General features: G+C 44.6%; 2 protein-coding genes across 2 annotated transcripts; both read right to left on the reverse strand.

Moving 5' to 3' along the window:
• Window positions 1-835: 835 nt before the first annotated feature.
• Window positions 836-10,713, reverse strand: slc50a1 (solute carrier family 50 member 1). The gene is made up of 6 exons (XM_048260423.1): window positions 10,491-10,713; window positions 9,964-10,041; window positions 8,124-8,247; window positions 7,310-7,471; window positions 4,595-4,714; window positions 836-2,498 (listed from the first exon to the last, which is right to left on the reverse strand). Exons 1-6 carry the CDS (start codon window positions 10,556-10,558, stop codon window positions 2,220-2,222), a joined length of 831 nt encoding a protein of 276 aa, XP_048116380.1. The 5' UTR covers window positions 10,559-10,713; the 3' UTR covers window positions 836-2,219.
• Window positions 10,714-12,640: 1,927 nt separating this feature from the next.
• Window positions 12,641-26,273, reverse strand: efna1b (ephrin-A1b). The gene is made up of 5 exons (XM_048260424.1): window positions 26,030-26,273; window positions 14,891-15,186; window positions 14,708-14,782; window positions 14,471-14,587; window positions 12,641-14,025 (listed from the first exon to the last, which is right to left on the reverse strand). Exons 1-5 carry the CDS (start codon window positions 26,125-26,127, stop codon window positions 13,904-13,906), a joined length of 708 nt encoding a protein of 235 aa, XP_048116381.1. The 5' UTR covers window positions 26,128-26,273; the 3' UTR covers window positions 12,641-13,903.
• Window positions 26,274-26,615: the final 342 nt, after the last annotated feature.

The raw sequence follows: 26,615 nt of genomic DNA on the forward strand, positions 1-26,615 counted from the left end.
GTTGATGGGTACAACTCCAACACAGAAAAAGTTCCAACTTTTGTAAGTTTTGTCATTTGATATGTTGTCTGTGTCCTTTTTGCTCAACTATATGTGGGTTTACAAGATTTGCAGATTGTCACATTCTGTTTTTTTATTAGCATTTTACACAACGTCACCACTTGTCCTGCGTCAGGGTTGTACGTAAGACCTGCAGTGTGTGCGACTGCCACAAGCCAGTTGTGCATTGCTGTTGAATCTCACATCATGCTATATTATGTGAAATAGGCTTGGCTGTTGTTGAATCTCACATCATGCTATATTATGTGAAATAGGCTTGGATGTTGTTGCTCGGTCACTGTGGGAACGCCCCTAACTATAGCAATGTTTAGTTATTTAGCTAAGTGCTGGATATTAAATAACATGGGAGTAGCCTAAATACCTGACAGATTAGCCAATTATTTGATTATTTTACATTACAGTGATGGCCAAAAGTGTTGGCACCCATGCTAAAGTTGACTGAAAAGAGGAATATAAAATCATCTTTTGGAAATTGATCTTGATGCCTTAAGTGAAAAATGAGGAAATATCTAACCTTTAAGGACACCAATTTTCTTAGTGAATGAATAATGTATCATAAATAAATAAATGTTCTTCCTTAAAATACAGGGGTCATAAGTATTGCCACCCCTATGTTAAAATTCCCATAGAGACAGGCAGATTTTTATTTTTAAAGGCCAGTTATTTCATGGATCCAGAATACTGTGCATCCTGATAAAGTTACCTTGGCCTTTGGAATTAAAATAGCCCCACATTATCACATACCCTTCACCATACCTAGATTATTGATTACTGAAATAACACCATGCCAATCTCTAGGTATGGTGAAGGGTATGTGATGATGTGGGGCTATTTTAATTAGAGCATGTGGCTTGCTCCATAGACCACTAGTCATCTGCACCTACTGTAGTCCGTTAAAACAGACTAAGACAGACAACAGATAGCCCCAGACTTGACCCTGAGCCATCATGTGCAAAAGTGACCAACTGATGAAGGCAAACATAACACAGGATTTAGAGTGAAGTGAGTCCAAACGACTGACAAGAGTCCCCAGACAGTGTAATGTGATCTCTCAAGTCACTCATGAAAAATAGTCATTTATAGTTATAAAAAAAACAATCCGTTTAATTTATCAAAATCGGCAGTGGCACTACGCTAACCTGACTCCATTGACAGTGGTCACTTGTTTCTGGACACACAGAAGTTTCAGTCACTCATCAGTCCATGTACACTGGCTCTTTGTCATAAAGACAACTGTGCCTTGGTGGGCACAGCGACCCCTATACATAAGAAGAGCTTCTTCCCCTTTCTACAAGGGTCAAGTAAAGGTCACATAGAGGTCAGAGGGCAGCTGGCCAACTATCCGATAGCTCTGGCTCTGGTGGGTCCTCTCTTGATGTACTGTACATGGCAGTGTAGGAGAGATGACATGCTAACGTCAGGAACACCCCAGCACACGAATAAGACAAAGAGCTGTCTGTGTGTAAGGAATGTGGGAACACGGACTGTAGGAGGAATGGAATGTGTAGAGAAAAGAACACCCAATAGAGCTATGCATTGTTAACAGGTCATAGGTGACTTCACAAAGAAATCTTCCAAGGCCAAAATTGTAAGGCCTCAAAATGGCATTCAGAAAATCACTTCTTATCATGTTTTTCTACATGCGCTAAAATGCACGTGTTGATGTAGAGATGCAGTCTTTCTTAATTATGGAAGGGGACATGATGGAAATGATTGAAAATGTGAAATTATTGGAATCAATGGAAATGATTAAAGAGAAGTTAAAAAAACAACAAAACATTGTATTAAAAAAAGAAAATGTGGCAACTAAACTCTCATAATATAGAATACTGATAAAGGGACTAAGGGAAAGCATGAACTACATGTTGCAAACACGTCTGAGGTCAAAAGAGTGGATAAGTAAAAGGTACCAGAAAATAACCCCCGGACAACCCAGCATTCTCTAACAGATAAGTTGAGTCATTCCTCGCTTTAAAGTGCAATGAACTGAAACCTTGCAGGTGGGGACGCTTTAGGACACTTGTCCCCCTGCCACTTGGGACAGAACCGTGAAACACGTCTTTTGCTCAAGATGGGAGCCGTTCTTTGAGAGCCACACAGGCCTTTTATATAATGTACAGTATATAATAGACCAGCCCTCACGGCTCAACCCTTTTCAGCTATTCTACGAGAGTCTGACATCTGTAATTATACCTGTCTATGACAAACTGAACTGTAGTCTCCTCAGAGAAGGAGAGCTTCAAGAGAAGCAGGAGAGTGGAGGCTGTTTCTAAGAGCACACAGGAGAAAGTTCCAGGAAGAAGGCACTTGGTGGTGGGTCCAGGGCTCCGTTTATACGGAGACAGGCTTGTAAGGGGCTTGCCCTGACTTTCCGATCCCAAACTCCAGAAGAGGAAGAAGCGAATGAGGCTGGTGACGATGCCTGGTGTGTTGGGGACCTGCGACACACAGGGGAAGGATTAGAGGTGAGCGAACTGGACAGAGCAAGGGGGAAAGATTTTAGGTGAGCACAACTTAGACTGCATGGGAGGGGAAGGATTTAACATCTAACAGAAGACAGAGGACACATTTGAGATATGCACATCTAACAGAGCAGGGGGACACATTTGAGATATGCACATCTAACAGAGCAGGGGGGACAGATTTCAGATGAACACATCTAACAGTGCAGAGGGGACAGATTAAATATGAGCACATCTAACAGAGCAGGGGGGACAGATTTCAGATGAACACATCTAACAGTGCAGAGGGGACAGATTAAATATGAGCACATCTAACAGAGCAGGGGGGACCGATTTCAGATGAACACATCTAACAGTGCAGAGGGGACAGATTAAATATGAGCACATCTAACAGTGCAGGGAGGACGGATTTAAGATGAACACATCTAACAGTGCAGGGGGGACGGATTTAAGATGAACACATCTAACAGAGCAGGGGGGACGGATTTAAGATGAACACAGCACATCAAAGATAGAAAGGTTTATACCGGTCAGACGTGCACATCCATTCCACATTGACCCAGGAAAATGAGCTCCCTACCCCACAGCACAATACAAGGGACCATCATCCTGTGCACGTGCTCTCTCTGATCAGGCTGGTCTGAATATTCATGACTGTGCTGGTATGTGCCGCGCACGTTCTCAGTAGATCTCACCTTTAAGCCAAACCATGTCAGCACAGACTGGCTACAGCCGACAGCTCTGAAGACGCTTTTCACATATGGGGTCCTAATTTAGATGGCTGAATAAGTGAAGATTCACCGTGTCACATGTCACACGGCAGACAACGCATGACAGAAAAAAACAGGCAAACGACCAGATTTGATCTCAGCTGACGCACTACGGAGCCTTACATGGGTATGATGGGGTAACCTGGCAACCTGCATTATGAAAACAACTCCTGCGAAAGCCCGTAGGACCACTAAAGTGCACAGGAAGTTCTCATTATGTGACTAACTTCCATTCAGAAAAGTAAAGCCAAGGCCTGCTCGGCCCTCATGGCAGCCGGACACACAATAGGGCCAAACACTGTGCTCTTGGGTAATGACTTCCGACGCCTGGCAGGGAGATGGATTTAGGGTGAGAACCAGCAGTGGAGAGAGAGAGAGAGGGGAGAGAGTTAGGCATGAATAAAACATTCATTCACCCTCTCCTCTCATGGAAAAAGCCAATTTTACTGTTCTCAAAGAGGTGTAATTAAGGCTGGGTGCCGTACTGAACTTTCAATACGTTTGTGGCACCGACTGAAAAGCTCTGAATATCAAGTATCGAAAGAATACCTTTTTTTAAACGTGTGATGCCTTGTGTCTTGTGTTCTGATCACCGATACCCTGTGCCCTTAAAGGTTGTATCAGGGATTTAAGGCCCAAAAAAGGCCCAAACATAAATGATCACATTCATCTGATCTTTCCTAACGATCCACTAGCTGCCTGCCCCATAAGCAGGCCGTCAAAAAACGTGTCTCTGTAGGCAGCCTAGGCTCCGAGATCTGTACACAAAAACAATTGCTACCAACAAGAGTTGGCAACCACTCAAAGGCAAAATAAAGTGTTTCGACCAATAACCGACGAGATGAGCGTTTAGGAGAGTTTTAATTGCACAGGAGGAAGGGGGAGGGAGTAGTGAGCTAGCTCTCTGTTTTGTTTGAACATCATCAGAAGCGACGTATCCCCGCTATCGCTGATACAACCTTTAAGTCCTCATCAAAATGAGTTCATTGTAGCAAACCCTGTAGAAATCCTGGCTGCATGAAACAGTAACAGTACTCATCAGTGTATCAGGGCTTAAAGCAAGGAAAATGTTTGTGCCTTAAGTTTTTAAGGTTTCAAAGCTGTCATATATAGAACTTTTTTGAAACCTTCAATGGCCCGGTCCATTCTTAGGTTCCAGCACAGTGCTTATTGTTCTGATCAGTGTGATTGCCATCAGACCCCTCTCTCTTTCTCTCTCTCTCTCTCTCTCTCTCGGTCTGTCTGTCTGTCTCTCTCTCTCTCTCTCTCTCTCTCTCTCTCGCTCTCTCTCTCTGCTCTCACCATGATGTAGAAGTCCTGCAGCTGCATGCCGTAGAGTGTCCACGCAGTGGATGTAAGGAAGGTGGCCACGGTCAGAGGAAAGGACAGGCACTCCACCGAACGACTGCGGATGATCTCCAGCTGACAGAGACAGAGAGATGAGAGAGACACTATTATTCATCCCCAGTCATCCTCTGCATTTGACCAATCTGTTGGAAGCGAACACACACACACACACACACACAAGCCATTGCTGCCACACGGCTGAAACACCAATAGGTCAAATTTCTATGAATAAAAATTATCTATTTTGTTATTCCGAGATTACATTATCTTAGAGAATGCAGGAATATTACATATGCTGCGTTCAATGAAACATAATTCCCTGAGGTGTAAACATAATCTACCTTGAATGAAAATATGTGGTTATGTAACATCAACTGTGTGATCAACAACATAACTTCCTACACAAAACGCACAATCTAATCAGAACGAGAATACAGCGTTATGTAATATATTCACACAGCTCAATAAGGAGAGCTTCCTACGCTTGTACCAAATCTAGTTTAAAAAGAGTTACTAAGAATTGTAACTTAAGTGTTATGCGCTATAGAGGTGGCACAACTGTGAGGGGCATCTGGGTGTGGGAGGGGCATCTGGGTGTGGGAGGGGCATCTGGGTGTGTCGATAGCCTGTCTGCTCTTCCGCTCCTGAGAATCCAGTGGAGGTCAAAGGTCGGACAGAGGAGACGTCACCTGATCAGCTGAAAAGGGTTAACCTCACTCTAATGACACGATTACACACTGTTCTATGATTGAGGCTTACACAACAGCTCCAAAGATCTTACTTTGCATAAGCCCCTCTCCAAACACACACACACACACACACACACACACACACACACACACACATACACACACAGTGAGAGTGTTTGAGTGTGAAACAAAGACAAGAAAAACAAAGAGAAGAGATGTTTGAGAGACAAGAGAGAGAGAGAGAGAGAGAAAGAGAGAGAGAGAGAGAGAGAGATAGATAAACACATACACACACAACAAAGAAGTTATTTGTCACCTCAGCGGGGTTTGGTAATGACCCCTTCAGATAGAGTCGAACAAACAGGAAGAAGAGTGTGTGTGTGTGTTGTGTGAAAGAGCAAGAGTGGAAACATGCTACAGGTCTTAAACACTACCACACACACACACACACACACACACACATGGTGATGGTGGCAGAGGGGGGAGGGAAGGAGGGGGGCAGTTGGAGAGACAGCACACAGAACATAAACAGGAAGAGGAGAGACGGAGTGGAGGAAGAGAACTCAGACGGATGGATAAGAGTAGACCTTGGCAGCGCAGCGCACACAACAGGGACAGATGCTGGCTCCCTAACACGGAGACGTATCTGAAGAGGTAAACAGGAAAGCACTGAGATGAGGCAGCCCCGCTTCAGTCAGATAGCTGTGGTATGTGGAGGAAATCTATAGACTGCAGTGTGGCAGCACAGGGAGGGTTTGACACAAGGTCACATACACGGGACAGGCCCGCAGGTTCACAGCCCAGCAACTCAGCTCTTGTTGGAACTGGGGGGGGGCACTGTATTCTATTCCAGTCATGACTTCACCCTGTATATTAAGGATCTTGGCTTCACTGTATTCTATTCGTCATGACTTCACTGGAGGCTTCAGTGCTTACACAGACTAGTGCAGTGCTTACACAGACTAGTGCAGTGCCCGTTCAAAAATGCTATTCCTGTAGAAAACCCAAGCCCTTTAAAAATAGGATGATAGGGAAAAACATAATTCCAGCTAAGCATTCAATAATAAATATTCTGAATATTATGTTATAATACATGATAATAAATGTGCAGTAAGCAGAATTTAAGCATGGCTGCATGTGACATTTTTCATGGATCAAAATGACATAAGCCTAACAGCTGTTTTGAGTTAAGGCCATATGTTCAGCCTATTGAATAACTTGCTGATAGAGAAGACAAATTATTTTGCGGAATAATGCATCTGAAATTTGCAACAATGTGACTCAAAAACAATCTCTGGTGACATCACACTCTGTCTGCCACTCGTCTGTATAGCTTATGTTTAGCCAATTGAATAACTTGAATAACAAACCATTTTGTGGAATGATGCATCATCATATGAAATTACTATAGCCTGTAAGTGACATCACACTTTATCTGCCACTCGTTTTCTGTAGCCGGTCGTGCTTTGCATGTGTGGCATTCGGAAACGTCCTTGAATTTGTGACCATTATCGCGTTACCATTTGGGACCTTACAGTTGGAATTGTCGTTTGTTTATTCAAAGTCTTAAGACAATCCAAAGTGTTCTGGGCTATTCAAAGTGTTCTGGGCTATTCAAAGTGTTCTGGGCTATTCAAAGTGTCCATTTATTGCACATCGTTTTCACATTGTTTGTATTCACTGCAAACCCGTGTTTGCGGATTTTGATATGTGTGTGTATGCAAAATCCACAGAATCATTTTATGCAAGCAAACCGCATACAGAAGCATTCTTTATTGTTGAGGTCAGACATGAAAATCATCCAAACAGGACTTTCTACCCGTGCTGTGCCAAAACGTCAGCCCTCTCTGTCTCTGGTCCTGCACTGAGCTACGCTGTGTGTGTGTTTTCTGTTCTCTCTCTCTTTGCTGAAGACTGTGTTGTGTGTGTGTGTGTGTGTGTGTGTGTGTGTGTGTGTGTGTGTGTGTGTGTGTGTGTTTACCAGGTCAGCCAGTGGAGACAGGTACATGCTGATGGTGAAGACGCTGCACACTAGGCCGAGCTGGGAGAGCTGGACGTCGCCCTGGGAGACGATCACACTGAAGTATCCCCAGCCCAAGCCCAGCGTACACACCATCACCAGGGTCTGCTGCAACGCTCGTCTCTGAAAACACACAACACACACACACACACACACACACACACACACACACACACACACACAGTAAACAGAGAGATATGGATTGTGGGTTGTGATGGCCTCAAGATAGAAGCAAAAACAATCCTTGAAATGCACTGCAGCCCAAAAGACCTACAGGGTGAGGATAATTAAAGAGCACTACAAGGCCTGTCTAAGGTTGACAACAGAGATAAACTAAGGCACCAAAACAGATTTTTCAATTATTTGCAGGGGTGGACATAAGTCTACAGGAAATGATAAACTCAGTGGGAAGGCCTACTGTTGCTCACCCTCTGTTGTTTAAAATGTGCTATATAAAATTACCTTGAACAATTATGTGTGTTCATACCCTTTTCACCTCCACATATTTACATTGGAATCATTTGAAATTAGTATTTTTCTGAAGAATTGCATGCTTTCTCCCACAGATCTCACAAATGTGACTATACATAAAGTTCACCTAGGGATGCCTTCAAAGAGTTATGCTGCAAACAGTTATTAGGATATTTGCTGCTGTGTATTGGCAAGACAGTTCAGATCCTAGTGCAGAGAGAAGCTGATAAACAATGAGCCACCATCAAGCCCTGTTGAATAGCTGAGCTGCGTGTGTTTGTTGAGTAAAGTTTTTAGTACTCACTCTCTCTTTGGTATAGTGGCAGTAAGCCAGTATATAGAGAGTCTGCAGACAGGCCCCAATTGTGTTCACAATGATTAATGTGCCGTCTTTCTTCAGAAGGCCATAATACAGCCATCCTAGGTTACTGGAAAACAAATGCACACAGACACACAATCATCTGATTGAGAAATATTAATATTGGGAAATCAGAGTAATAATGAGTCAATTAGGGCAGCCGTGGCCTACTGGTTAGCACTTCGGACTTGTAACCGGAGGGTTGCCGGTTCAAACCCCGACCAGTAGGCACGCCTGAAGTGCCCTTGAGCAAGGCACCCAACCGCTGTTGTTGCAGGCAGCTCACTGCGCCGAGATTAGTGTGTGCTTCACCTCACTGTGTGCCGAGTGTGTTTCACTAATAAAAGCAGAGACCAAATTTCCCTCACGGGATCAAAAGAGTATATATATACTTATTGCCTGGTGATGGGGATCTGTATTTTGCAGATTCAATTCCTTGTTGTATACATGGACAACTTTATTGATTTAATGCCTTTTCTGCTAGGTAGGTCAAGGTATTGCAAAATAAATAATATATATTTTCTTCATCTATCCTTCAGTGTTGCCCTTCGATGTTGTAATCATGCATCAGGTTTCTTCTATCTGCCCTCTATGATATAATAACACAGATCCCTGGAGGTCTTTATGATATTCTTATGAAGAGTGTCATCTTGTTCTTTTGCACTTTCAGAAACTAGCCAAAACATTGGATGATGATAGTTGGCTCAATGGTAACAAGTTAATAAATGCTATAGGGAGACCAGGGACAGTTGCAACGCTTTTTGCATTTGGCTCTGTTACTCAGAGACGGTTTGGATTAGACAAACCAATTTTTTATACAATACACTTACATATGTCTGTTAATAGTCTAAACCATTTAAAGATAATTACAGAATCTACATTTTTTTACAATTTGCATTTGAATGTAAGGAGTCAGATGTTGCAACTGACCCCGGGCCGGGGACAGTTGCAACATTGTTTGGGGATGGTTGCAGCGTGTTAAAAATACAATATATTACAATATATGTCAGTGCATAAAATGATTATTTTTGTATGTAAATACAAGTTATGTAAGTTATAATAATATTACAGTGTTATTTATTCACCAGCTTTGATTAGATGACAATTATAGATTTGTCTAGATGAGTAGGCCTTATGTGCAGATGTCAAATATTGAAATTGATATAAAATACAGTAGGACTTTAGTGACATAGGAAGAATGGAACAATTTGGGAGGCAATTCACTTTTATTTAGACTATTGTCATGTAAAACATGTTTTAAAAAATATATAATTTATATGATCATATTTATGCATTGTATGGACTGTACGGGACAGGGGACAGTTGCAACAGTTGTTGCAACTGTCCCCTTTCCTGTCAGCCATGATAAAACCTCATGTGCTAGCTAAACAAGGGGACCTTGACACATGCTAACCATAGTAGCTTAAAGTTAACATATCACTCATTTAAATCATATAAGTTTGAGCTGAATCACAAAAACAGTGACAGCAGTTTAACAGAAACAAAGCTCAAGAAAATAAATACTTTCATACCTAAAAAACAGTTTTTTTACAATAAATCCTGGAGCAGTTCAGGAATCTCCTTGCTTTTTCTCTGCTAAGGGGGGCATCCAACTGAGCATATGCAGTGTGAGTGTCATCACTCTACCTTGTTTCTGATTGGAGAAAATTGACATGTTGCAACCATCCCCTGTTGCAACTGTCCCCGGTCTCCCCTACTATACTTGTACATAGTTGGCTGGATCCAAAAATAATAATAATAATAATAATAATAAAGAAATACTTACTTTAGGCAAGTGGTAAGGAAAGGGAGGAATTGGATTTTATCGGCACTTTGTGTTGCCCTCATCTTTTTCAGATCGGTCCTGCAGACAACCCCAAACATACATAAAGTTGAGTTGATGTGGTTGACTATAATTTAAAGGTATTGATACGGCAGGTTGATGGAGGACTGTTGGTGTGGTCAACTTATATTTCATGTACACCTGACACAGCCATGAAGCAGGCTAATTATTTTGCGCAGAAACTTCATAATTTAGCTTTCTAGGTAACCTAACTCGACTACTATGACAAGCTGGTCCTAGCCTAGCCTACTAATGATGATGGTAGTAGTAGTGGTGGTAGGTGGTTATGTATGAGCACTTCACGAGCCATCGTGAACATACATTTACAAAAATGAAAGTGACTGAATGCATGCATGCTAAAACACGCATGAAATGAAATGTACACAAAGTTAAGCGGCCGTGTTGTTGGTGCTGCTGCTGCTGCTGCTGGTGGTGGTGGTGGTGGTGTAGGCATGCATTTATTTACTCACAGTCCAGTCGAGAACATCCCGACCGTAAACACGATACACGCACATGACAGAAGCTGCAAAAACTCCATAGAATGAAAAACAAATTAAGTTGATTTGCTATCTAAATAATTTCTAGAATTTATGAAACGTCTTAAACCATAAATAAAACACAACGTATAAGAATCCAAGTACAAAAAAGTACAACGCTGACGTTTACACCTTCCCTCTTCTATTTCCGTATTTGTAATCTGTAACTCCGAAAAATCGGCTGATCTGATTGGTTCTCGTGACCATCCAGAAAACAGAGTTTTAACCAATCACATTATAAGCACCATAGATACTTATCCCACAGATGATGTAACCCAGTGTATTATCTGAATTAAATTGCGTCCAGTTTGGTGCACTGCTAGGGATACTGACAAATTCATTCAAGAATTAGTAAGTGACAGCGATGCACACGCACATTGACCAGGGTGTGCTCAGCTCTAAATATATTGTAAGTGGTCAACCAGTCAGAGCATTAGGAATGTAGCAGCCACAAACTAGGTCCAGAGTAGGCTTACCTTATATGGACTGTAGACTAACATTGTATATTACTTAAATAAAAGATGAATGTTCATAATGAGAACATTCTCATTGATCTTGAAAATGTAGTATTTGAGTTGTATATTACCCTGGAAGTCCAGAGTTCTCGCAAGAGCAATAATACATAAAAAAACAAATATAATTACAAAAAGGGGTAAATCTGTCTTTAATTTGACAATAAATAAACAGTAATAACAATAAATTGTAAACAATAAACAAGTAAATAGAAAGACAGGAGAAAGAGAAGGGAAAGCCGAACACATAATTCCAAAATAGCTAACTTTGCACTTCAAGTGGATTCTTGCAGTCAGCTCCCAGCAGGCACGCATGCAACCACATTCGCCCACATCTCCCCACAGTCATGGTTCTGACACAAGGGCACTTGGAGTGGCAAGCTGTGCCCAGCGGCTCCCAATGGGCTCCTTCACCGCAAAGACCCAACACCAGAGCTGGCACTGCATCAAACCGAGTCCCTGAGTGACCACCACCACTGCCGTGTCTGCTGAGGCTCAAATGTGAAATGGAGGTGAATGTGACACCAGGCTGCAGCCTGTCCGCAGAGTGGTGCTGTTTAATTTGTTTGGCTGTGGTGCAGCATGGAGCGCGGCGTGCCTGGCGTGGAGTCCAGTGATGGCGTGACCGACCAAACACCCAGTGTTGCTGCGGGCTGACAGATGTCAAAGCTTTTTCTCGGGGGAAAAGCGTCAGTAATAGGCGGCGAGAGGGAGTGCGAGTGCGAGAGAGTGCGAGTGCAAACGCCACAGTGACATCCTCACACCCGAGTGAGAGTTTACTCTCACCTCAAAAAACCCACACCCTCCCTTCTTCCCCTCCTCCCTCCCCTCACTCTCTCCCTCCTGTCATGTCCTCTCTCTCTCTCTCTTTGCGGATGTTTGGCCAAACACTGTGAACTAAGTCCTGTCCCATGCAGCGGAGGATGAAAGTATAGGGGTGATGATGGAGTGAGAGAGAGAGAGGGGGCAGAGGAAAAGGAGAGAGAGAGAGAGAGAGGGGGCAGAGGAAAGGGGTTAGAGAGAGAGAGAGAGAGAGAGAGAGAAGAAGGTGGCTGTTGTTGTAGCCCGAGTAGCCCCGTGTGCCAATGTTTTTCCCTCTTCAGTGGGACACAGTGGGGTGGCAGCACCCCTCCTCTGCCTCGTTGTTTTGGTGAGCCTGTGGCCCAGACAGGGAGCCGCAGCCTGTGGATCAGTTTAGCCTTTCAAGTGATAATCAATTAGGCCCAAGATGTAGAATCCTGATCCCAGATGGGGTAAAAGCCCCTTCCGTATCTTTCATCATGTCTCATTAACCCTCTCTCGCAGGGCTGGATTAGGACTAATCCCTCAGCCACCTGGGGGGTCAGAAGAGCTTTGCTCATTGGCTCACGGTGTCTTCTGACCGCTTCCCAGTTCTAACTTGGCTGGGAAAAGTAGGGTTTTGTTTTATTGTTTCATTGGGTTTATCTCTTTGTTCATGCAGTACATTTTGTGTTCACTCATCTCCTGGAGTTAATGTGATGTTTATGGTCTTGTGGTCAACATGTGAATCTATTGTAAACTGTGGGAGTTAAAAAAGGAACTGCACATTTGCATTTTTTCTCAACAATATTGTCTTTTTATTTTGTTTGTTTCACATTATCAATATTTAACAAATAAGCATATGCCTTATAATCTTTCATATTTACAAAACTTACAATATGTACAAATGGATGAAAAAACACAAGTAAACAAAAACAGACTCTGTACTTGTCAAATGCTTCAGTATCTACATCACTTTAGTTCAAACAGCACCTCTGTGTTGCATAATGTGTCATTGTGTGTGATAATGCATTGTGGGATGTAAATAAGACAAACTGTACCGGTAATGTATGTTTGTGTGTGTGTGTGGGGAGGTGTCTTGGGAAAAAAGACACCAGCTCCTTACCCAAGACTGTGTGTGTGTGTGTGTGTGTGTGTGTGTGTGTGTGTGTGTGTGTGTGTGTGTGTGTGTGTGTGTTTTACAGTAAAGACTGGACTGCAAACGGTAATTTCCAATAAAAGATGCAGGTACATGATGCAAGAGATAGCCACCACCCAGAGTACTGAACAAATGCTACACTTAGACAGGAGTAAAGGCTGGGCTGGAGGGACACATTAGTGTGTATCATTAGCTTTACAATTCAACTCATACAACATGGATACTATAGCATATGTATGAATTACGACTGTGGCCTTTGAGTCAAGAGGTACAATATTGATTTTCTTTTACACCTGGATAGACATTTATGTTATGTTATCTTCTTAAAAGATTCCAGTTTTAGAGCTCACTTATATTATTTTTCTTTAGAAGTCAAGTGGATGAATGGAAAGGCATCTTCACTCCTTGTCCATTTCACAATGTTACAGGAGCTTGGAAAGGAACCGTCCACATAAAAAGATCAAGAAATGGAGATAAAATGGTGAGGTGAAATCCATAAAAAGAAAGAGGGAAAATCCTTCAAAAAATACTTTTGTTTTCTTGGAGCCACGCCATTCACCCCCACGTATTCTCACACACACACACACACACATAAAACAAAAGCAAACAAAACAAAAACACTTCAATCAAGTGTCAAACAAACACCTCGTCTCACAGGCGACACATCGCCTTTATATTAAAAAAAAGCTTCATTATAAAATTTTTGTTACTTTTTTTTTCCATTTGTGCACAGCGTCCCGCGCTCGCTTCAGTCTTTGTGTTGTGTGCGTTCCAACTTTAAAACTGGTTTGAAACTGGTTCCAACTTTAAAACTGGTTTGAAACTGGTTCCAAACCGTTTCCAAAGGAGTCCACATTAGTCCGTTTGTTTTTTTGTTATTTTCTTTGGTGGCAGCCTCAGTGCAGCAGAGGGGTGAGGAGGGCGAAGAGGGACGTCAGGAGGAGGGACAGGGAGGAGAGGGACACCGCTGAACTGCCAACACTCCTCTGAACCACAGGGATCATGGCCACAGGGTCATCTGCAAGAGAGAGAGAGAGACAAACTGTGAGTTTGGTTTCTTGTCACTAGTGTGAGATAAGCAAACACACACCTCTTGAGTTCTGAGGTTAAACTGGCCCACTGAAATGGACCTCAGTATGCTATATTATCTGTACAAGGACGCTACAGTGAAGGAAAAAAAACAACAGGATATCTAATTTCGCGTGTGTGGAATATGCGTTTTCTCCTGTGATTCCCCTAACTATCTTTAAAAAATGACACTTCAAATGACATTTGATGGGATGTATGCGGACGCAATGTTAAACCTCCCAGGCTTGTCAGCACAGAAGGTTCAAGAATGGTTCTGCGGTGTGAGATGCGTGAAGGTTCTAGAATGGTTCTGCGGTGTGAGATGTGTGAAGGTTCTAGAATGGTTCTGCGGTGTGAGATGTGTGCGTCAGTGCTGAGGCAGATGAGACACTCACCAGCTGGTAGTCTGTTGGACGGGTTGTGCACGCCGCCGCCTGCCCCCACCCGTGTGTGCTTCTCCACCTCCTTCTCCTCCACCTCCTTCTTGTCAGTATTTTTGTGGTGCTTTGATCCTGTGGGGCAGGACAGAGTGGATTAGAAACCCTACGTTTTGAGAAACTTTGGCCATAGAACTGGGAAGACAAAATGGTGAATTTCTAAATGTCTAAATTAGTCGTTAGCGTGCAGCTTACCATGATGCCCATGGCTGCCCACAACGTCCACCTTCAGACGCATGCACTCCTGGCCGTGATGGTGCAGAGGTTTGGCTGTGGGAGAGGAAGGACACAAATCCACATTTAGTCTAAAACGCTTGAACTCACAAACATAAACAAACAAACAAACAAACATGACAGCAAACGTGACGGCAAACGTACAGATGTAGTAGTAGCTCTCTCCCACGCGGAACTCCTTTCCCAGCGTGAAGGGGGTGAAGCGCTGGAACTTCTCGGAGAACTTCTCGGGCGCGTGAGCGGCGAACGGGCGTGAGCACTCCCAGCGCAGCTGGTCGAAGGACTGCGGCTTGCATGTCTCGTAGTCCTCCAGCTCCACCATGTACAGCACGTAGCGCTCGGCCTCCTGGGCGGGGACCTCGCCGCGCGTGTAGTGCGGGCAAATTATGTCCAGATAGTCGTTGATGCTGACCGATACCGTGTACTCGTCCCAGATGAAACTGTTACAGAGAAAGAAACAAGAGAGACAGAGAGAAATGGTTAGTTATGCTTTCATTTGTCACTCTAGGATCAACCCTTCTAGGAATACACTGAACAGAATGTATACCACACCCAGACACAAGCACACACACACACACACGTTTTACTCACTCACACACACCCATGTCAGAACACACGGGCATACAGTAATCAAGTCAGAACCAAATGCTACACCCTTATTTTCCACTTCATGATTTATTGTGCTTGCGTGCATGCATGCTTGTGTGTGTGTGTGTGTGTGTGTGTATTGTAGTCACATGTTGTGGTTCTGTTTGTCTGACGTAAAACATGTGTGCTTGTGGTGTGGTGCACCTGGTGGTTCAGGTTTTGGAGTGACAGGGCTGTATGGGTGTGTGTGTGTGTGTGTGTGTGTGTGTCAGGCTGGACTGGATTCACACACGCATGCATTCAGACAGGCCCGGAGCCGGTAACACTGCCTCTCTTTCACCGTCTCTCTCCCTCCTCTCGTCTAGCCATCCCTCGCTTCTCATCTGTGTTTTCACCACCAGCCTTCTCTCTCTCCCTCTCCCCCTCCCTCTCCCTCTCTCTCTCTCCCTCTCCCCTTCCCTCCCCTCTCTCTCTCTCTCTGCAGTGAAGCGGAGACACTGAGTCTCCACTTTTATCTCTCATCTCTCCCAAGTGTGTTTTTATGACTTTGCTCACTCCTCTCCTGCTTTTTAACTGCTTTTCAATAACCTCTCAAGCCCTTCTCTCTCTTGCTCAATCTGCCTCCCTGATCTCAGTCTCTCACTCTGACGGCTACAAGTACCTACTTTGTTTACAGAGGACTTCAGGATGTGAGTGTGTGTATGTGGAGGTAGAGAGACAGGGAGAGATAGAGAAGAGAGAGAGAGAGAGAGAGAGAGAGAGCTCCTCTCCTCTACTGCTACATTCCTGCTGTTGTTTATTTTGTTGTCTCTGAGTAATGTACACCAACACGTACACTCATTCTCTCTCTCTCTCTTATTCTCTCTCTCTCTCTCTTTCTCTCTCTCTATGTCTCGCTTCATGCTTCATTTTCTCTTTAGTTGGCATTAGCTGTTTTTCAAAGCTAATCAAAGCCCATTCACACCAGGACACACACACACACACACACACACACACACACACACACACACACATTCACACGCTCAAACACGTACAAACACACACACACTCATGCGCCCAGGCCGCGGTTCTTGTTATCACAGGATAATGCTGGGCTTAGTCTATTGTCTGGGGTGATGTGTAATCAATGCCACGTTCAAACGCTTGTGAGTGTACACTGCTAAGCCAGAAGCATTACTGTGTGTGGGAAAGGGAGGTATGTGTGTGTGTGTGTGTGTGTGTGTGTGTGTCCACCATGGGCCAGTCTATACAGACTCACAGTGGAGAGCATCATTAAAGGCCATTAGGTGCAAACTGACCTGTGGTTATCTAACACACGCAGCAAACAAGCGCTACAGTGGCAACACAAAGACAGGCACAGATACAGCAGAGCCAGGCTCCGCTATGTGAACTCGGCCACTCTGATCTGAGTGGGAAGGAACGTGCTTAGGTCCTTTTTGTCCTTTTTCTCTCTCTCTCTCTCTCTCTCTCTCTCTCTCTCTCTCTGTCTCTGTCTCTCTGTCTCTGGTCTCAATGTGTTTGGCAGAGGAGTTAAATTAAGCGCCATTAGCCCCCCCTCTTTTGACCCCCCACCACCTAGGACCCCCCTCCCCCCCACCCCTTCTCTCTTGGTTACTCTCTCCCCACTCGCTAGCTTGCCTGTGCCACTAACGCCTGAGTGAGAGTTGTCTGAAGACTTATGTCAACGCCAAGCTGCTGTTCTTAGCCTATTAATCACTTCCTCTTTCTCACAGGTAAAAGACCCAGCCATCTGCAGCTTCCCTATCAGACACGCAGACTAATCTGTACAGAGACGCTGGGTGTTTTGTGGGTAATAGGGTCTGTTTAGAGACGCCTGGGTGTTTTGTGGGTAATAGGGTCTGTTAGGGTCTGAGAGGACTGGTTTTGTGGGTAATAGGGTCTGTTTAGAGACGCTGGGTGTTGTGGGTAATAGGGTCTGTTTAGAGACGCTGGGTGTTGTGGGTAATAGGGTCTGTTTAGAGGCAGTGCTGGGTGTTGTGGGTAATAGGGTCTGTTTAGAGAGGCAGCTGGGTAATAGGGTTTTAGCTGGGTGTTTTGTGGGTAATAGGGTCTGTTTAGAGGCGCTGGGTGTTGTAAGGTAATAGGGTCTGTTTAGAGGCAGCTGGGTGTTGTGGGTAATAGGGTCTGCAAAATGATGTGCAGGGACAGGAATGAAGTTGGCTGCTGTCCTAAACGCACCTCCCTCTCTCTCTCTCTCTCTCTCTCTCTCTCTCCCTCTCTATGTCTCTGCTTCATGCTTCATTTCTCTTTAGTTGGCATTAGCTGTTTTTCAAAGCTAATCAAAGCCCATTCACACCAGGACGCACACACACACACACACACACACACACACACACACACACACACACATTCACACGCTCAAACACGTACAAACACACACACACTCATGTTTCAGGGCTGTTTGTTATCACAGGATAATGCTGGGCTTAGTCTATTGTCTGGGGTGAGTGTAATCAATGCCACGTTCAAACGCTTGTGAGTGTACACTGCTAAGCCAGAAGCATTACTGTGTGTGGGAAAGGGAGGTATGTGTGTGTGTGTGTGTGTGTGTGTGTGTGTGTGTGTGTGTGTGTGTGTGTGTGTGTGTGCGCATGTGTGTGTCCACCATGGGCCAGTCTATACAGACTCACAGTGGAGAGCATCATTAAAGGCCATTAGGTGCAAACTGACCTGTGGTTATCTAACACACGCAGCAAACAAGCGCTACAGTGGCAACACGAAGACAGACACAGATACAGCAGAGCCAGGCTCCGCTATGTGAACTCGGCCACTCTGATCTGAGTGGGAAGGAACGTGCTTAGGTCCTTTCTCCTTTTGTGTCTTTCTCTCTCTCTCTCTCTCTCTGTCTGTCTCTGGTCTCAATGTGTTTGGCAGAGGAGTTAAATTAGGCGTCATTAACCCCCTCTTTTGCCCCCCCACCCCTAGGGACCCCCTTTTGACACCCCCACCCCCTTCTCTCTTTGGTTACTCTCCCCACTCCTTTAGCTTGCCTGTGCCACTAACGCCTGAGTGAGAGTTGTCTGAAGACGATGTCAACGCCAAGCTGCTGTTCTTCGCCTATTAATCACTTCCTCTTTCTCACAGGTAAAGACCCAGCCATCTGCAGCTTCCCTATCAGACACGCAGACTAATCTGTACAGAGACGCTGGGTGTTATGTGGGTAATAGGGTCTGTTTAGAGACGCTGGGTGTTATGTGGGTAATAGGGTCTGTTTAGAGACGCTGGGTGTTGTGGGTAATAGGGTCTGTTTAGAGACGCTGGGTGTTTTGTGGGTAATAGGGTCTGTTTAGAGACGCTGGGTGTTTTGTGGGTAATAGGGTCTGTTTAGAGACGCTGGGTGTTTAGAGACGCTGGGTGTTTAGAGACGCTGGGTGTTTAGAGACGCTGGGTGTTGTGGGTAATAGGGTCTGTTTCTGGGTGTTTAGGAGGTGTTGGGTAATAGGGTCTGTTTAGAGACGCTGGGTGTTTAGAGACGCTGGGTGTTGTGGGGGTCTGTTTGCTGGGTGTTATGTGGGTAATAGGGTCTGTTTAGGAGATGGGTAATAGGGTCTGTTTAGGAGGCGTGGGTGGAACGCTGGGTGTTTGAACAGCTGGGTGTTTAGAGCTGGGTCTGTTTCTCCTCGACAGGAATGATTGGCTGCTTGGCTCTCTTTCTCTCTCTCCCTCTCTCTCTCCCTCTCTCTCTCTCCCTCTCACTCTCCCTCTCTCTCTCTCTCTCTCCCTCTCTCCCCTCTCTCTCTCTCCTGTGTGTGTCCCTCTCTCTCTCTCTGTGTGTGTGTGTGTGTGTGTGTGTGTGTGTGTGTGTGTGTGTGTGTGTGTGAGTGAAATTCACTATTCACTGCAGTGTGTGTGTGTGTGTGTGTGTGTGTGTGTGTGTGGGGGGTGTGAGTGAAATTCACTATTCACTGCAGTACTCTCTCTCTCTCTCTCCCTGAGGAATGTCCCAAGCTGTCAGGCAGGTCATTAGAGTCAAAGATCAGGGTCAAAACTCTCACACAAACACACACACCCCCGACTCAGCATGAAACACACACACACACACACATACACACACACACACTGCCAGTCAGCACTCTGCACATCAACACAGATGTACGCTAACTCCAACTGCTCAACTGTTGCCAGTCAGCAGTCAGCACGAGTACACACACACACACACACACACACACACACACACATATAGAAGGCTGAGGGGAGAGTTTACAAAAAATCGTTAACATAGTGCAAGCATGTCTTGACAAGTCCTGCAATCTATTCTGGAGAAGTACACCCCCATCCCAAATTGTCTACTCAAAAACCAACCACAGACTAGAGCCTCTCTTTCTTCAAAACACACACACACACACACACACACACACACACACACACACACACACAAACATCACACTAATTAGTGGGTTGCAATTTCCCCCATTTACCTGTATAGTATATAAACTCCTGCAATTCCTGTTTCTTTCTTTTGTCATTCACTCTATTCCTCCAGCCTTCTGTCTGGTGATGACATGTCAACAATGATATGTGTCACAAATGTAACTCTTCCTGAGATTAGCATACACACACACACACACACACACACACACACACACACACTATTCACTGCCACCAGACCCTATCTAACGCAGTGAATTACAACCATAGAGAGAGCAAAAGATGGACAGAGTGAGAGAGAAAGGCTGAAAGAAAGGGATGCATAGGGAGAATAAAAAGACGAGGGGGGGCTGGTGCCCAGATAATTGGTTTAAAAGAAACACTGGGGGAGGGAAGTTTAGCATATGGTAAAATGTGGGCTGCAGTGTGTGTGTGTGTGTGTGTGTGTGTGTGTGTGTGTGTGTATATCTGTGACAAAACATTTGTTTCACATTTTATTTCATTCATGCAAGTCATTTTGTAATTACTCGCCTCCTAAAGCAAAGCTTCACCTGTTACACTGAACTGTAGCCCTTTGGTAGGAGGGTCGGTCGTGATCACTTTTGCTAATCTCTTTTGCGCCAAGATTTTGCCTCCGCCTGCCATCCATCTCTGTTGTCTCGATCCCCCTTGCCCCCCTTCCACCAACGTCTGTCCATCTTTTATCGGTCTATAAATACCCCCATCCCCCTCTTCTCCTCTTCTGTCTTTCTCCATCCCCCCTTCTGTGGGTCTCCTCCTCCTGTCTTTCTCAGCTCAATCTTTATCTTCTCATTATAGACCATAGGCCTGTTCATTTGGGGCCTTTTGGGGAGGTCAAGCTTTTCTCCCAGTGCCCTCTCTCACCCTCGGCCCATCCCCCTTTTATTGTAGTGTCCCTCCCCTCCCCCTCCCCCTCTCTCTCTCTCTCTCTCTCTCTCTCTCTCTCTCTCTCTCTCTCTCTCTCTCTCTCTCTCTCTCTCTCTCTCTCTCTCTCTCTCTCTCTCTACCTCCTCCTCCTTTTCTGTGCACAGCCATACAAGTAGCCATGCCACACACTGCCTGCTGAGACAGTCATCTGTAGCTTTTCCTGCCCAACTGAGAGGGAAAACACACACACACACACACACACACACACACACACACGACACACACACACACACACACACACACACACACACACACACACATACACACAGACACACACACACACACACACACACACACACAAACACATGTTTTTCCACCTGTGCAGACTTGTATGTATGCACTAACAGAGAAAAGGCCTTCCCAAGCTGTAGCATATTACAGTAAGGGAAATTCTGCTGGTACTGCTCGATAGGGGGCAGTGTTGAGCTGTCGGCAAGCGAACAGTTGTTAGGGCAACAGTTGTGAATGCTCCGTGTTCACAATAACATAATCAGGCTCAGAACACTATCTCTTTCTCTTTCACTCTCTCTTTCTTTCTCTCACTCACTTACTCATCACACACACACACACACACACACACACACACACACACATACACACACACACACACACACACACACACACACACACACACACACATAATAGATACAACCATTACCAAAAACAATGACAGGGGAAAGGCTAGCTCATTACTGAAGATGTAATCACCACGATGGTAATCTTATACACACACATGCACACGCACACACGCACACGCGCACACACACACACACACACACACACACACACACACACACCCACTACGGCACACTGCCTTCATCTTCTGTGGAAAAGTACATATGCAGAGCAAAAAAAAGAAAAGAACATGTTTCACTGTGAGAACAAGGAATGACACAGAGAGAGGGAGAGAGAGGAGGAAGTCTGGGACGCTGATAAGGAGGAGAGGAAGAGCTCAGACAGGGAGTGTGTGTGTGTGTGTGTGTGTGTTTGGGAGGGGGTTCTCACTCAAAACAACAGCAAAGACGCAAGCAGGTTTAGGAATAGGCGCTGAAAGGGTAAACGTGAATGTGATAGAACAAATGATAAAAGGAATACTAACACAACCTCAGTAGTACAACCCCCCACACACACACACACACATACATACCCATGCACATCCATATATTATAATGACCACACACAAGACCATAAATAGTAAGAATGTCCTCTAATCTTTCTTTGAAGTCTTTTAGTGACAATTTCTTGTAAATTATAATCTGATGTATCTATCCAGAAGGAGCGCAAATACGAAATCTGGTAATCTACACTTCCGCCAGGACCCCCACAGTATCCCCTGTCCAGTCAGTCAGTCAGTCGTTCTCTGGGATTACTAGAGATTATATTGCCACCTCCAGGGTCCAGATTAGACCCTGTCTATGTATAGCCTTAACTCGGGTGCTCTCCGTCTGTCTGGGTCTCAATGCACAGATTACCCATCAATCCCTGGGGTGGTGGGCTGGCTGCTGTATGGACAGATGTGCCCTCCTTACCCCTGAATGTGTGTCTGTGTTACAGGAAACAGGAGACTGATTGACTGGCTACAAGAAGTATTCATTACTCATGAGGATTTTTAGATGTGTTTGTGTTCTAAAAACCTACTACTGTGTGTATGTGGCGGTGTGCTTTAAAAAAGACAAAAAACAAAAAGTGAAATGTCTTTCTGGCCTGCAGGACATGGTGAAGCCCTTTCTATGTGTTTCCTCAGGCAGACAGGCTGCTGAGTTTCATTGACTGCAGAAGAGCAGATTTATAGCTGGACTACTGGTACTGAGGGCAGAAAATGAGAGGGAGGGGGATGATTGACAGGCGAGGGAAAGAGAAAGAACAGGGAGAGGGAGAGAGAGAGAGAGAGAGAGAGAGTGGCAGAGAAGGACAAAGATTACTCTCAACCATAACAGCTAAGAACTACTAGCTGCTGAGAGAGTAGAGAGAGAGAGAGATAGTGAGAGAGAGAGAGAGAGAAGGGGTGGGAGGACAGAGAAAAGGCACACAGAGGTACAGACACAGAGGGAAGCAATAGTGCCAAACTTAACTGGCAAAGGAGGAAAAGAGAAGGAAGTATACAAGAGAGAGAGAGAGAGAGAGAAAGAGACAGTGTGTGTGTGTGTGAGAGAGAGAGAGAGAGAGAGAGAGAGAGAGAGAGAGAGAGAGAGAGAGAGAGAGAGAGGGAGGGGAGAAGTGGACAGCTGATGAGGTTGAGTATAGCAACATGTCGTCTGGCAAGGCATGCGGGTACTAATAATACCCAAATCACACATTCTCTGTGTGCCATGACTTATGGAGAGAGAGAGAGAGAGAGAGAGAGAGAGAGAGAGAAAGAAAAGAGAGAGAGAGAGAGCTTGTGTGTGTGTGCATGTATTTGTGTGTTGGCATAGGTGTATGAGAGGGAGGGAGAGAAAGTCTAAGCATTAACTGACCAGTTTCCTATAATAACAACTAGACAAACTTTCTAAAACATTTTAGAAAGCAGCCTACGCACAAACACGGACCCAGACACACACACAGCAAGCAGAGGCACGTAGTAAGTATAAAAACAGCTTGTCAGAAACAAGCCTGGCCGGGTCCTTATGTCAACCAGTAGACAGCTCTTAGAGACAGACACACACACACACACACACCACAGCCACACCTTTCAACCTCACCACAAACACAGGAAACCTTTCAATGAACTGTGATATGGGCACACGCTAAGGATTAAACCAGTATTATAATACACACGCACATTGACAAGCACACACACGCTTCTGTATGTGTGTGTGTGTGTGGCGGGAACACCTGTGTCTCTGTGTATGTGTGTATGCGCATCTGGGGTGTGTGGAAGGAAGAGTGCCAAGATCTTACTTGCCATCTGCAAGCTCGTGCAGTTAACCTCAATCACTAATCATGTTATACTTCATCACTGTCCTAAATTAGGCTATTCAGGCCTGGCTAATCCAATCTGGGATTGATTAACCGGTGACCTGATGGATGGTTGAATGGATGGTATTAAAAAAGAGCAAAAAAGGTAAGGAGCAAGCAAACCACCAGAATGAATAACACAAGCATGATGCAAGGACAGCAGATACTAAGTTCACAAACTGTCATTCACTCTTTTTTTCCTATTCTGGGAAAGAGAGATTAAGGGAACAGAAGAATTGAGAGAAAGAAGGGATTTAAATATGAAAGGGTGGTAAAAATAACCAGCCACACATCTTCAGATTACAGTTCCGCTCCCTGCAGATGGGATTACTCTCTTATTACTAACAGTTACAGATGTGTGTGTGTGTGTGTGTGTGTGTAACAATTTCATGGATCTTGCAGATGGGAGCAAAACTTCATTTACTGAGATCAGTCGAAGACTTCTGGGAATTGTGACAGAGACAGGATTCAAGCGTGTGTGTGTAAGTATGTCTAACACCACTTCTTTTTCTCTGTTACACTTTACATAAGCACCATTTCATACCATGCTCTCTCTCTGTGTGTGTGTTAGCATGTCCATGTCTATTCGTGTGTCTGAGAGCTAGACTAAATTTAGCAGGCATGAGGGGATTATTGTTAACATTATGATTTTTCTTGTTATGGTTATGCAAGCTGCCTTTCTGACCAAATGTGAACCATGCCGGGATTAAAATAAACACATCAAGTTCAGTGTCTGTGCCAGTCTGCTGCCCAGAACACACACACACACACACACACACACACACACTTATTGCTTTTCCATTCTATATTACTGTCTCTCATACTATTCTCATATATATATCTCATTATTCTGACTTACTTTATGGACATTATATTCCGCTGCATTGGCCCACTTTCCATATCTTGACTCAGTGTGTGCTCATCCTCTGATAGGGTCTATAGGTAATATGATATTGCTCAATAGCGGACAGCTGAATTCTGATATTGCACAAGGTATGATTGGTGACTCATCATACACGATAACCACTGACTCACACTTGCCCCCCGCTCCTCTGCCTTACAACCAAATAATAGTCCTACACAAGTTAATAAACAAGTAACGTCACCGGCACACTAGTGTGCGGTGCTCGGGAAGGGAGGGTACCTTGAACCTTGAGTTGCCTACGTGACTCGTAGAAACTACCGGGAAACAAAAGGAACGAAAACTTGTAAACAGCGCGTGCGTTTGACCTTGTCAGATCAGATAGACAACTCGACCGGAATGCTTACGACTCAAGGAAATGCCGTCTTCTGTCTTTCCAGCTTTGCCTTTAGAGTCACCTGTTTTATTTTTTATTGAGAAGCTCTTTCTTTAGTTTCACCTAAAAGGTCGATAAATCCGAACTGATATTTCGTGCCTGTCATGTGTATCGATCTCAGCTAAGTGCTCCTTTTTCAAGATAGGCTACACTCAAAACACGCCTGAAATCTCTCCCTCGCTCTCTCGGGATTTAAATTCAACAGGCTTCTCATGGTATGACTGTGGTAACCTACATGAAATGCTGATCATTTGGTCGTATTTCAATAAATAAGCGCTCATTTTCTCTGACACTCTTTCACACACTCACACACACACACACACACACACCACATATTTGAAGACTAGTTGCCATGCAAATTCAGCTGAGGCAGCTACCTACGCAGGGATACCCATTCCCAGAGTTCATCCACCCACAAAGCTAGTGCAGACTTCTTCCATCCAAGTTCTTCGGACTGCATTGGACACACCATTCAGACATTCTGTCAGGTTTTCTCACGCTTGTCTATTTATTACCAAGCGCAAGTGTACTCGACTCCAAGTATATTTAGTTTTTCCCCGGCTGTCGACCCGCCTAGTCAAGCGTGCTTGTTTGTCCTTCCTAGCATGGATATCTGTTTACGTAGTCCGTGCGCAACGCAATAATTACAATCTCGTTAGCGGTTTCAACGAATTAGACAAAGACACATAGAGATAAGCGAAGACGTCGATGTTGGCAACTGTTGTATAACAACAACTAGCGAAGACAACATCAAGCAGGTAGGCAGTACGCCCTCTACAACTTGCAGAGACTGAGACACTCTGGCTCTTTAACTTGGTTCTTGTGTCCTGCGCCATAGTAGCCTACTTGTTCATTAACAGTGACTGCAGGCAGACATGCATGTAACCTATCATATTCTATAATGTTTTGCAGAGTCAGAGAAGTGCTGCGTTGTAGAATCCTGTCTTGAGACAAGTATCCGATAACACTGAGATTGGACTAGACAGCACAGCACTGATAAGCCTGAGCAATGAGACTCACTCGCAGAATCACAGACTGGAATGAAAAGAAACACACACACACACACACACACACACACACACACACACACACTAATAAATAGGACCATGCATTTGTTACTCACTTGGGATTCGTGCTATTCCAGAATACACTGTGCCGTTCCGCAGACGCACACCAAGCGCAGAAAGTCAAGGAGAAACTTGCGAACCAAAGAAAATCCATCGTTGATTTACGCAAATGAGCGCCGACAGATAATAAATATTGTCGCGTTGGCTGAACGAAAATAAACAATGCAAATGTAGGCAATAAGATCAGTTGTTGGGTTTATTACTCAAGCAGACTTCACAGGCACGTCCGTCCAAGTAAGAAGTACGCTAGCTGTGTGGAGACTCAGCGCGAGCGCTCAGTTTTGAGGATTGCCCCTTGGACGAAGACCACGCCCCGTACTATACCCAAAGGCAGGTTACGCGCCACGGGTAACAGTGGAGAGTCCGCCCATTACGCGAGGCATCCAATTGCGAATGCACCCTATTGATTAGAATACATTAATGTTGTTTTGTTGCTCGCAAAAGGACAATAGAAGCGCTTTCAGACGTGTGCGTACAGGCGTGTGTCTGCATTAGTTAATCAGGGACTGCAAAATGACAGTTGTGGCGGTACTATGGATATTCCCCCTGAATGTTAATATTATCCACTGTACTCAAACTGAA

Source organism: Alosa alosa, chromosome 13, assembly GCF_017589495.1.
Source record: "Alosa alosa isolate M-15738 ecotype Scorff River chromosome 13, AALO_Geno_1.1, whole genome shotgun sequence".
Taxonomy (NCBI): domain Eukaryota; kingdom Metazoa; phylum Chordata; class Actinopteri; order Clupeiformes; family Clupeidae; genus Alosa; species Alosa alosa.